This window comes from Tupaia chinensis, unplaced genomic scaffold (genome assembly GCF_000334495.1).
Source record: "Tupaia chinensis unplaced genomic scaffold, TupChi_1.0 Scaffold000112_1, whole genome shotgun sequence".
In the NCBI taxonomy this organism is placed as follows: Eukaryota; Metazoa; Chordata; class Mammalia; order Scandentia; family Tupaiidae; genus Tupaia; species Tupaia belangeri.
In genome coordinates, this window is record NW_006159576.1 from 1,519,915 (window position 1) to 1,533,071 (window position 13,157).

At 44.2% G+C, this 13,157-nt stretch overlaps 1 protein-coding gene across 1 annotated transcript in view; it reads right to left on the minus strand.

Moving 5' to 3' along the window:
* Positions 1–13,157, minus strand: part of CUNH1orf21 (chromosome unknown C1orf21 homolog) — a 209,743-nt gene that overhangs the window by 156,367 nt on the left and 40,219 nt on the right. Inside the window, exon 2 of the mRNA XM_006143868.3 lies at positions 3,875–3,969. Within this exon, the coding sequence (XP_006143930.1) occupies positions 3,875–3,969 (95 nt within the window). The remainder of the gene's footprint in view (positions 1–3,874; positions 3,970–13,157) is intronic.

Genomic DNA, 13,157 nt, shown 5'->3' on the forward strand with positions numbered 1-13,157 from the left:
CTTTTTTTTCCCCATTTGACAACGGGGAGGCTTAGAGAAGTAGATCAAATTACTTCTCAAGTGGCAGAGTTGAGACCTGAATCTAGGCAGTTTCTACTTCAGAGCCCAAAGTTTTCACCATCAAGCCATAATGCCTTGGTTAGGTTCACCGAGCCTCTACATTCTAACAGTTAAGAGTAAAACTTCTTCAGCCTACATCTTAAAATAATTCTTTGAAACATAACAACGTTGTGACTCTTAGATTATTTTAAAGGAGGTGAAACTAAAGAATTGATAGATCTGTTTCATCTACTTTCCAATGTAAGTTTCAAGTTTAGAAAGCTACTAGTTTTTTGCTGTTGCTGTTTGTTTTTTGTCCCCAAACAATGTGCATGACCAATATGTGATTGCAGGCCCCAAGGATGGAGTAGGCAGCAAAGACAAGATTGCCAGACAACTGAGGGTCACGTCGTTTTGGACATTTCTTTATCATTTAGTCCTCATTCTGGGCAAACCTTTACATACTTGAAAACTCCTGCAGTAGCCTGGCCCTAGGTGGATGGCAGAGTAAGAAAGGGTTGTCATGGACCAGTTCTTTCCACATCTCCTTTCCATCTGCATGCCAAGGCACTAGCGCTGGTTCTGATCACAGCGCTGAAAAGTATACCAGAAGCAGGAACCAGCAGTTAGCGTAATGGCTATGTTCTGGACTCCCATGTGGTTGACCGTGGTTCACGTCCCAGACCTGGTGGCTTAAAACTCATGCCAGGAGCGTGTGCATGCATGCCCAAGATCCCCAGAGGAGAATGGAGGAGAAGGGATTATGGCATGGCCACCCCCGCCCCGGGGTGTGTATTCTCGCTTTCTGTCTCTCTGTCTCTGTCTGTCTGGTGAGCGCAAGCGCCCTATAGCAAAAACCTCTTCAACAACAACAAAAAAGAATACACCAGAAGCAGATTGCAAAACTGAGAGAAGGGAAAATGTTTTACTTGCTCTAAATGTGATGAGAGCACATTGAAAAAAAGTTTACAGACTATGAGATTAAAAGTGATGTTTCAAGCCAGCAGGTGGCGTGGTAGTTAAGGCACTGGACTCCAATATGCCAACTACAGTTTGAGTCCCAGAACTGGCAGTTTAAAAATCACAGTTTGTGGTGGGGTGTGGGTCCCCAAAATCCCAGGAAGAGAAGAGATTATGGCATGGTCATCCCCCCTGGGAGGATTTCTCGCTTTTCCTCTCACTATCTCTCTTGGTCTCTCTCCAGCAAGTGCATGTGCCTCATGGTAAAAAACAAACAAACCCAACCTAAAAAACAAACACACAAAAACAAAATTTAAAAAGTGATGTTTCCTTATTTTCCATTTCTATAACTTGCTATTTCAAGAATGTTACATAAAGGGAACCAGCAGTTAGCGTAATGGCTATGTCACAGGACTCCCATGTAGTCGACCGTGGTTCGCATCCTGGACCCAGTGGCTTAAAACTCACACCGGGCGTGTGTGCGTGCATGCCCAAGATCCCGAGAGGAGAATGGAGGAGAAGGGATTGCGGCGTGACCATCCCCCCTGGGGGGTGATTTCTCGCTTTCTGTCTCTATGTCTCTCTCTGTCTGTCTGGCGAGCACACGCGCCCTATAGCAAAAAAACCCTCTCCAAAAAAAGAAAAAAAAAAAAAAAAACTCACGTCGGGCGCATGTGCGTGCGTGCCCAAGATCCCGAGAGGAGAATGGAGGAGAAGGGATTGCGGCGTGACCATCCCCCCTGGGGGGTGATTTCTCGCTTTCTGTCTCTATGTCTCTCTCTGTCTGTCTGGCGAGCACACGCGCCCTATAGCAAAAAAACCCTCTCCAAAAAAAAAAAAAAAAAAAAGAAGAATGTTACATAAATGGAATCAGGCACTATGTAAGCTTTGAGACCGTCTTTTTGTTGCGCCAATAACTTATTTCTTTATGTTGCCAAAAAGCATCCCACTGTACAGGTAGGTATACCCAAGTTTGTTTAACCTATTGAAGGACATGCATGGTATTCCCAGTTTTTATTGCTGTTAAGAACATGTTTTTTTTTTCTTTGGAGAGATTTTCACTGTAGGGCACGTGCGCTCGCCAGACAGACAGAGACATAGAGACAGAAAGCGAGAAATCACCCCCCAGGGGGGATGGTCACGCCGCAATCCCTTCTCCTCCATTCTCCTCTCGGGATCTTGGGCACGCACGCACCCGCGCCCGGCATGAGTTTTAAGCCACCGGGTCCGGGACACGAACCATGGTCGACTACGTGGGAATCCAGCGACATAGCCATTACGCTAACTGCTGGTTCCCAAGAACATGTTTTAAAAGGGGGTTTCCTTTAGGGTTCTAGATGTATAAGCATGTGGAGCAAAGATCCTCCCCGGTTTGTAGAGGCCAGGAGAAGCCACGGCCACTCTGTTTCTCAGCGCCTCTCCAGCTTCTATAGAAATGCTGGATTTAGAGCTGAGATGCATAACCCAAGCGAAACCACCTCAAGCAAAGGACAAACTCTACCTGTTAGTAAACTGAAGGAGAAAAATGACGACTGATATTGTCTACTTGGGTGTCCAATGTATCCATTCGAAGTAAAAAATATATATATATATTCATGTAAAATGTCTGATAATATCAACTTTTACCATTTAGTCTTACCTACCTTTTTCTGGACTTAAGTGCTAATGTTAACATAGTCCCTCACTCCAGGGACAATGAATCTCTGTGACCTGAGTGATACTTTCAAATTAAAAATCCATTTACGAAACACATTTCATTATCTAGTACCTTTTTCACTCTTTCAAAGTAATCTAAAATGCTAACCTTTTGCCAGTCCAGTATTTCAAGTTGTGACTCACATATTCAGGAAAAAAATAAAAGCAGCACCTCTACTATTCCTCAGTGTGCATAAAATGACAGTCTTAAATTCTCAGGGGCCCTGGGCCATACCCTGCTAACTCCCTCTGCTGGAGCGCAAGTCATACACACAAAAACAGATCACATCATCGAAAAAGGAGTTTAGGTCAAGTGAAAATATTTTGGAACATTATAGATTTCTTGAAAATACAATCACTTAATCATGAAAAAACAAACAAACAAATAATCCAAAAGTAAAACATAAACAAAAACTAAAAACAATTTGCTCCCATACAACCAAATATATTCACATTCTTAACTTTGCAACCTCTTTTAAGGAATCATCTCATATGATAATTAGCTAACTCTTGGGTCCTCTGAAAAGTGACGCTGTGTTTTTCTACGTAAAAATGTGTCGTGACTTTTCCGACAACCCAATATGTCTAGATACGGAACAGCACGGTAGAACAGGTAGACTGATCTGTAGTCAAGAGGTCCCCGACTTCCTGTTTCAGATCATTACAATTCTCACCTTCATTCAAAACTCACAATACCATTAACACATTGTGAATGTGAAGTACTGACTCTTTCACCAGAAATCTACCTGGAAGAGACATTTTTTTCCTTTGAAAAACAACTTCCTCAAAACATTACCTGTCCAGAATAATGAAGCTCAACCAGCCATCCCTGACCTGGATAAGAGTTAAATGAGGTGAAGAAAACAAAAACAAAACCAATCCCCCCTCCCAGAATTTCAATCCTACACTTTCTGCTGTTTCCTTTACATTGAGCTATTTTAAAACACTAATCATTTTGCTCAATTTTCCCTGGAGCATTCTCTCAAGATTCAAGAAAGGCTTATTCAGAGACAAACAGGATATAGAAGTCATGGTGCAGCTTCCAGGCAAGCTATAAATAGCTGCAGCATTTTCAAGAAATCTTGTGCCAGCGTGTACGTTGCAATTTAAACACCCAGTGCAGATTTTATTATAATGGGGTTGCCGAAATCCACTGTTAGATGAGCAATGCGATTCTTACCAAGTTTTCTTGGTTCCTGGCTGCTATTTTCTGTTCCTCTTCTGCCCCGTTTTTCATGTATTTGACCTCTTCCACCGGTTTGATCCTGTACTCATCTGAGTGCCAAAAAAAGAAAATACATTTTATAATTTTCTTCCACTACGGCAGAAAAGCGTCAGTTAGAAAAGCCCAGTAACCTAATGGTTAGGCCCTTCCCCAGCAGCCTTTGTACGTGGTTCGGTTGGAACCATCTGGAAGAGGCTTAACAGGCATCTTCCCTCTTTTCTGAGGTACTCTGCTGTCTACTGGAAAAAGCTCAGCGCTACTAAAGCAGCTGATGAAAGTGTCACTGCCTGGCCCTCTCACTGAGAGCAAATGTCGCAAAGGCAACAGGTTACTCCATCTCTCACTGCAATCTCCACACGCTGGGGCAGAGCCCATAATGGTCTCCTCAGACGGAAGAGGATATTCTTTCCCCCCAAGAGAATATTCGTTCAAATACCCATGGCAGCAATTTGCAGCAGTACGTTCATACCTCCATTTCTGTCTTTTGGAAAAACAAAGCACAGGGGTCCGCCCCCCCCACCCCCGAATCCGTGCAGTCTAAGACCCTGGCCAATGCCAGAAACCAAGGACTGTACTGAAACCCACATACACTGCAGTATTTCTGATCTGACCATCGAAAAGGCTACGGAGTGGCTAAGGGGCAGGTGGTGTACACAGTGTGGGTACACTGGGCACAGGGATTCCTGAGCAGGGTGGGACAGAGCAGGACGGTGTGAGAGTTCATCGCCCTATCAGCACGGTATACAACTGAAAACTTATGAATTATCTAACATCTCTAGAATTTTCCATTTAATCTTTTGTTGGGTGACAACCTGCAGAGGATGAAACTTCAAATAGTGGGCACTACTGTACTCTTTAAGGAATTAGGGGTTGGACATTTTCTTTTTGTGATTCCTGTGTGAAATATGAACAGTCTATAATTATTGCATATAAAATATGGATTGTTTATTATACACACTTTATTTACATATATATTATATATACACACATGCTTTAATCTCTGGATAGTCACGCGTGTGACGATCCATAATATCTAAGCGGTATGTCAATCAAGGCTGGAGAGTACAGTGGGACAGGAAGGCACTTAAACTTCACAACACTGATGCAGGGATACAGCGGTGCAGGAGTGGTCAGGCCCAGCACTCGCAGTGGGACACGGGTTCTTGCCTCACACTCATGAAGAATTAGAGGCATGGACATGGAAGGGGATAGCAAGCAGAGTTTAAGGCAAGGAAGGAAGAACAGAGCTCCCAAGCTGGGAGTGGATCCCAGAAAACAGATTGCTGTAGAGGAGCTGAAGGATGGGGGTGGTTTTTATTTGGGTCAGAGGGGCTTTATCCAAGCTTCTTTTCAGATGGGGCTCATGGCATGCATTTCCCTCACGGCGGGGAGCACATGCCGGATGGGCCTAGTTATTGTGTTCCTAGTTTTGGAGCGGGTACAAGGTCAGAAGATTCTCTGTCTAAAAGCTTTAGGCCATATAAACCACGATCTCCTCTACTTCCTGGAATGAGGTGGGGCCTGGAGAGAAGCCTTTGTCTTAAGTGGTCTCCATCTTAAAAACTTATTCCAGTTGGGGCCTATACCCTAACTATAGTCTTAGGGTCCCTGTCTCCTACTCAACAGCCAGAGAGCACATAATTACACTGTCAATATCAATATGCATCAATATCAATACAGGACAAACTTGCAGCTAAAGTTCTACCCTAGCACAGAAGTTCAGTGATGACGACAATGACATTTTCATCAGATTCCTGTCAACAGGAAATGACTTGGGCATCCTAAAGTCAAAAATAGGTGTCACTTTGAGTCATCTTTAAGCCAATTTATAGGAAAAAATCACAAAAATTATGGAAGTAACAAATTGCAAACAACGAGCTGATGCCTGGGTAGCATATGGCATGGAATAATGTCTAACGATGGTAGGCTCCTTGAGAGACAGATGTCTATCACTGAGAGAGTTCATTTTTCAGCTCGGGAAGTTGCAATATGTTCTTATTAATTATGATTAATTGGGTACAATGACTTCATCCATATATAATTTCTTATCTTGGTATTCAGCATACCACTTTCTAGTTTCAGGCTTCTTTATTCTACCCCTTACTGCACTGCCCCAATGATGCTTGTTATAGTAGTATTTCTCCCAGTAATTGTGCTCTTCAAATGTTTCTCAAAATGATCATTCTTTTGAATGTCATGGATTTGCATATATCTGAATAAAATCTTCATGCTCATGGCTACACCAACTGATTTTTTTCAACCCGAAAATTCATGGTGGTTATTGATTCTGCTTCTTTCGAAAGGAATTAGAAAGACTGGTATCAAGTTACAGTAATGACTACTTTGGGAATTCCAAGTCCTAAATGTATTAACAAGTTACTCAATAGATTCTGATACACAATTACAACACAAAACAATTTCACATTCCAATTTGGTATTTAGAAAAGAAAAAAAAGATGAACGTAAATAATATCGACATAGGGACCAGCAGTTGGCATAACGGCTATGTCATTGGACTCCCATGTAGTCCAGTGGTTCAAGTCCCGAACCCCGTGGCTTAAACTCACACTGGGCACGTGTACGTGTGTGCCCAAGATCCCAAGAGGAGAATGGAGGAGAAGGGATTGCAGCATGGCCATCCTCCCTGGGGGGTGATTTCTTGCTTTCTGTCTCTCTTTCTCCAAAAAATAATAATATTGACATATTTAACAATTATTCATTTAAAAAGGAAAGACACTGATAAATTATGTCTTCAATGCAATTACAGAGCGAGAAAAATACGGGTAAAAAAGTAAAAGTTAAAAGCAGGGTGTGTGGAAGTTAAGGCAGCTGGGTCTCCCCGGACTGGCTGTATGGTTTGAGTCCTGGACCAGCAGCTTGAAAATCATGCTGGGACGTGTGTGCATGCCCAAAATTCTGAGAGGAGAATGAAGGAGAAGAGATTGCTGTATAGCCAACTCCCCTGCGAAGATCATTTCTCACTTTCCTCTCTCTCTCTGTCTCTATCTCGGGAGTGCACATGCTCTATGCAAAAATCGAAAAAAGAAATAAAAGTAAGACTGATCCTCCCAAGTTCAGTTTGGAACATTAATATTCATAAAACATAGCTCCTTCGGATAATTGCTAACATTTAATTGAACTAAATTGTGATCTTAATTGCTTGTGGTGAGTCTCTAATTATTTCAATATAAATAACACATCTATATAAATTTTACGTGTGTGTGTGTGTGTGTGTGTGTGTGTGTGTAACCTCGATGAGTCTATCTACGAGACCCAGACCCTTGCATGACAGTGCAGGAAAGAAGCACAGCATTACAGAAACTAAACAGAACCTGCTGGAAGACCCAGATGGCCCGCAGCCCACCGCACAGCAAGGGTGTCTCCTAGGTAAGGCAGCCTTGACGTCCCCACTGTCCTCTCTGACCCGCCAAGCCACAGCCCCGTGCAGGCCCGCCCTACGCAGCCCAGCAATAGTCAGTCTTCATTTTCTTATCCCCGAGGGAGCACAGCTAAATGGGAAATAGTAGACCAACTATTAATATGTCTCTCCTATTTTTCTCCGATGAAATGGAAAAGCCACTGGCTACATAACTTTTCAAGTGGCATTAGAGTATTATTCCAACACAGGCTTTTTTTTTTCCTCTCTCTTTTTGACATCAAGACAGCGTCCCCACCAGTTTAGAAAGAAGGTGGGTTTTAACTTGTCGTTCACAGCCCCGGCTGGCCAGCTGAGGTAGTAGTAGAGGAACACAACGTGCCTGGATATAAAGAAAGGAAAACAAGCAGGCAAGACAACAAAGCCAGAACTATCATTATCACTCCCAACGCACTGCGCAGAACCCTTAGGGAGCCATAATTTGTACCGAGCAAATACTTAAAAATGGTCTGTCAAATTTCTCAAAGGCCTGGGCTAGGATTGAAGACGTCCATCTGGAAATAGACGACTTGTCACCAAATGTGTCACACATTGCCACGACGATGCAGTTGTGAGGAACGACCCTGCCAACTGGCCTCTGTGCGGAGAAATGGAGCATTTCGGGTTATGACAGGGAAATAATCACCCCCGAAATCCGGTTTCCTTCTTGATGAAAGCACGGGGGAATGGGTTTGAGCATTCAGCCTTTCTCTCTCTCTCTCTCTCTCTGTTTATTTATTTATTTTTTAGAGAGATCTTCTGCTATAGGGCACGTGTGCTTGCCAGAGAGAGAGATAGATAGAGAGAGAGAGAGAGAAAGTGAGAAATCACCCCCCCCCCCAGGGGAGATGACCACTCTGCAATCCGTTCTCCTCCATTCTCCTCTCGGGAGTTCAGACATGCACGAATATGCACCTGGCTTGACTTTTAAGCCACCGGGTGTGGGGTTCAAACCTTGGTTGACTACATGGGAGTCCAGTGACGTAACTATTACACCCTTTGCTGGTCCCTCAGCTTTTCTTTATCATGCCCACACTGGGGACCATGGGGCAGGCCATGGTCTGTGACTAGCCAGAGTGTGCTGGTGGCAGAACATGAAAGCTTGATGAAGAGGAAGGCGGGCCAGGACCCATCTTCCTCTGGCTCCTCTGGCTCCCTCACACCTGTTCAGAGTCTGTCTTCTCCTCCTTGCTCTCGTCAGGTGGTTTATTAAAATGCCAGCCAGGCATCACTGCTGACTGGAATCCCTCCACATAAACAGTTGCAGGCTGTGCTGGTTCAAACAGAGCCGGGGTGGGCCAGCAGGTAGTGTCGTGATTAAGGCACTGGGTTTCCACATGGCCAGCCATGGTTTGAGTCCTGACCCTGGTAGCTTGAAACTCATCCAGGTGCACATGCGTGTGTGCACAAAATCTCAAGAGGAGAAGAGTGGAGAAGTGATTGTAGAGCAGTCATTCCTCCTGGGGGATGATTTCTCACTTTCTCTGTCTGGTGAGCACATGCACCCTATAGCAAAAACTTCTCTCCTAAAAAAAATAAAAAATAGAGCTGGGGTAAAGGCAATGCCTTTGTGAATATCTTCAGCATTTTGCTCCTCAGGTGGCATCAGAGTTTGGCTGGGACTGTTTGATGGCATCCACTGAGTCAAAGAAGGCACAGTGAGAGGATGTCGGAATAGGCTCAAGGCTTTAGCATTTTAGAAATAATTGTAAAATCTCTTCTTACCTACAAAAGTAGTGTTTCTTGGGCTTTTCGACCTCTCTTCCTCTGTCTCCATGTAACATGCACATTTTTTTTTTGAGAGGTTTTTGCTATAGGGCGCGTGCGCTCGCCAGACAGACAGAGACATAGAGACAGAAAACGAGAAGTCACCCCCCAGGGGTGATGGCCACACCACAATCCCTTCTCCTCCATTCTCCTCTCGGGATCTTGGGCACGCATGCACACGCGCCCAGCATGAGTTTAAGCCATCTGGGCCAGGACTCGAACCATGGTCGACTACATGGGAGTCCAGCAATGTAACCATTAGGCCATCTGCTGGTCCCTAACAGGCACATTTGTGAAACTTTCCAACTGTTTAATGACCCTGGCATTATAAACTCACTCTAGCATCCATCTTTTCCTAGTTGATACCTTTTATAGTCAGGCCTGTTGCTTATAAGCATGAACTGGGAGCAGATCTTCTATCTGCAAAGCTTGGAGAACTGGGATGGGGCCAGGTGAGCCCTCGAAGGAGCCCCCATTGATAGGAAAAGTTGGGGTGGCACAAAGAGCCAAACCCTTACGTCCTGCAAATGACTGTCATCCACTGGGAACTGGGAATCCAGAAAAGCCAAAGATCTGCTGGGGAATTAAGATATTGATGTTTTCTGCCAATGAGTGGACTTGAAAGTGAAACAAAACCAACAACAACAACCCCCAGTATATGAGTGTCCACAATGCCTTTCTGTACAGGAAGTCCGTGAGAAGAGGCTGCTCCACTTCCAGGTCACTTCATGGAAACTGTCTGCTTTAACGCAGCTGACCCATGGCATCAAGAGGGCCCACAACCTTATGTGAGGCCTTGGGAGGACGCTGCCCTGTGGCATCCGGCAGGCAGGGAAGGAGAAAGGAAGCCTTTCCTTCTCTCTTTCCGGATGGAAGGCTTGACCTGGGTGACAACTGAAACAGGCAAAGCTTGTTGACATCTAACAGTTTCCTCTTCTAAACTTGTCCTGGATCCCCCTACCTGAGCTTTCAATGTACCCCACAGTTTTCCTGGCCACCCCTCCTCCCCAGCGCCCCCCAACCCTGCCTCTGTAGCATCCCACTATGGCCTGCCTCAAAGGCCATTTCTGCAACTTCTATCTTCTCAGACTTTCATGACTAATCAAAGGGAGAGTCTCGGTAAATTAGGAATCTAATTGGTGCACTTCTAAAGGATGGCAACGTGACGGGAAAACACTGAGGCAGATGTGCCCTGTGATGGAAGTGGGGTGAGGGGTCCTCAAATACCTTAGGGGCAGGAAAGTCACAGTTGGGCAAGCTGGTCTTACCTGGTCTTTACCCTTTATCCTACCTTTACCTAGCTGAGCTCACTGGATTCCTGCGTTGCTGCTTTTGACCAAATTTAGAAAAATTTTGGATAATATTTCTCCCTCCTTCTTCCCTTCCCTCCCTTCACACAGCTTGTAACTGGAACTGGCATGAGAACCGAGGCAGTCTGACTTCAGAGCCCACATTCTTAACACCTGGAGCATTGCGCAAAGCTTTTCTATGAACTCCTTTCACCTCGCCCATCATTCTTATCTCCAAATACAGTTTCTGTGTTTCTCGTTTTTGTCTCAACAGGTCAGTGCCTAATAAATATTTGTTGGATTGAACAGAGGTCGGTTACAGAGGCATTGAAGAGCAGAGGATTGCAAAGGCTTAGATCACTTTGACAAATCTAACCCTGGTTCACTTAATCATTTTGTTTTAAGTTTCTTTCTTTCTTTCTTTCTCTTTCTCTCATGAGCAAGAGACCTAGAGATGGAGGAGAGAAGGAGAGAGAAAGAAGGAGAACCCCCCAACAAGGTCCCAACACTGCAAACCATCCTCAGCGTTCAGTCAGTGCCAGAGAGCGGGCATCCATGTGGCATTGTATTCACGGAGGTCTCCAGACTTGAACCAAGAATCTTGCCTCACATGGTGTCGTGTTTTACCACTGTGCCATCATCTGTCCTCCCCACTCCTCGAGTTCAATGCTGAAGGATCTCTTTCTAAAAAGCAATGACTCAGTGCAGCCTGAGCGCCAATGCTGTGCTAAGCTGTGCTATGAACAACGAAAAGGGGATGGAGGGAAGGGGATGGAGGAGGGCAGGAACAGTGTTCCCAGCTGCCTTGAGGGACTCCCTTACTGGGACCACATTGCTCGGACAGACGTGTAGACTAACCACCTCTCACTCTGACACTGTCGCCAGAATGGGCTTGCAATTTGGAACAACCTTATGCATAAAAAAGAAATTCAGCTGAAGGACATCTTACAGCATTATCAGTTCCCTGAGTCAGGCAGCCCCTCAGCGATGATTACTGTACCCTCACATGTGGTGGGAGATCTAGTGATTTCCAATATAGCAGTTATTATTTAGCAATTTCTAGGGTAATTATAAGCTGCTTATTTTAAATGGTTTGAACAAGTCTAAAACTTTTTTGGATCACTTAGGCACATTTAGTATAAATTACTCTCAGATCTTGTCAGAGTTGGTCTCAAATCAACCTAATAAAGGAAAACTAATTTCAAAGTAAGTGATTGGATACATTTGGGCCTAATAATGCAAAAATATAAGTTGTTCAAAAATAAACAGGAAAATTATGTTTGCAGACTTAAAGTCTGTGGAAACTAGACATGAGCCATAGGATACTTCCTTCGTAATCCACAACTGTTCACTAACACAGCAACTTCTGTATGCCTTTTGCATTCTTATTCATGAAGGAAACCCAATCCTTGTTTACATTTAAACAAGAGATTAAACAAAACCAGAGATAAAAGGCCTTGGGTCGCTCTGGTTTGAATAATGGTGTCTCCTCTGAATTCATGTCGCACTTAGATCCATGGTGGTGGTATTGACAGGCCTTTTGAAAGGTGATCAGTCATCTCATGAATGGGCTTTGATGCCCTTGTAAATGGGCTCCCAGGGAGAGCGTTCAATCCCTCCCTTCTGTCTTCTGTCTTGGGAGGACACAGCAAGAAGGGCCCTCCAGGTACCAAATGCAGGTGCCCATAACGTGGACTTTCCAGTTGTCAACACTGAAAAATAAATATCTATTGTTCATAAATTACCCAGTCCGGTATTTGTTACAGCAGCATGAACAGACTGAGATTGAGTGGTAAGACCCATTTTGGCACATCCTATTATTAATAAAGGATATTTTCATTTTTTGAAAAAAAATTTTTTTTAATTTAAAATTTTATTTTAGATTTTTGCCATAGGGTACATGTGTTCACCAAAGAGAGACAGAGAAAGAGAGAAATCATTCCCTGGGGGCTGGCCACACCACAATCCCTTTTCCTCCATTTTCCTTTCAGGATGGTGGGCATGCACAGACACGGGCCTGGAGTGTTTTCAAGCCACCAGGTCTAGGACTTGGATGGGGAGTCAGCCATGTTGGGTCCAGTGCCTTAACCACCACACCACCTGCTAGACCCCTTATTTGTTTGTTTGTTTCAATTTGTCAGAGGGTGTGTGTGTGTGTGTGTGTGTGTGTGTGTGTGTGTGCACTCTCCAGGAAGACAGAGACAGAGAGGGAGACAGAGAGAGTAATAAAGTACCTCTCGTGGAGAATGTTCATGCCATAATCCCTTCTCCACTTCTCCTTTCTTCAGGATTTTGGGTATGCATGCACATGCACCCAGCCTGTTTTTCAAGCCACTGAATCTGGGATTCTAACTGTGTACTCAGCCATGAGGGATCCAGCCACCTCAACCACCAGACCATGAACTGGCCCAAGGATTTTAATTTTTTAAAATATGCAATAAATTGAGGGGCAAAATGGACCAATTTTTCTTTTAGTTTGGCAATTTAAAGCTTACTTGTGATACTAGACGCTTTGCCTACGTGTTGATCATTCATTGGTACTTCTTTCTTTTGAAGTACCCCTTGATCTCCTGTGCCCCCCACCTTCTTTCTTTTTGGAGTTGTGCTGTTTTGCTCATGGAGTGTTCTAAGCGCTCTGTAAATAACAACATTTTATGGACAAATTGCTTATCCGAACAGGTGAGCAAAAATACGTCTTAATTTTAGTTCAGACAGGAAGATGGAGGGAACTCCCTACTTTCTGACACTGAGTCAAGAGCTGGGCTAT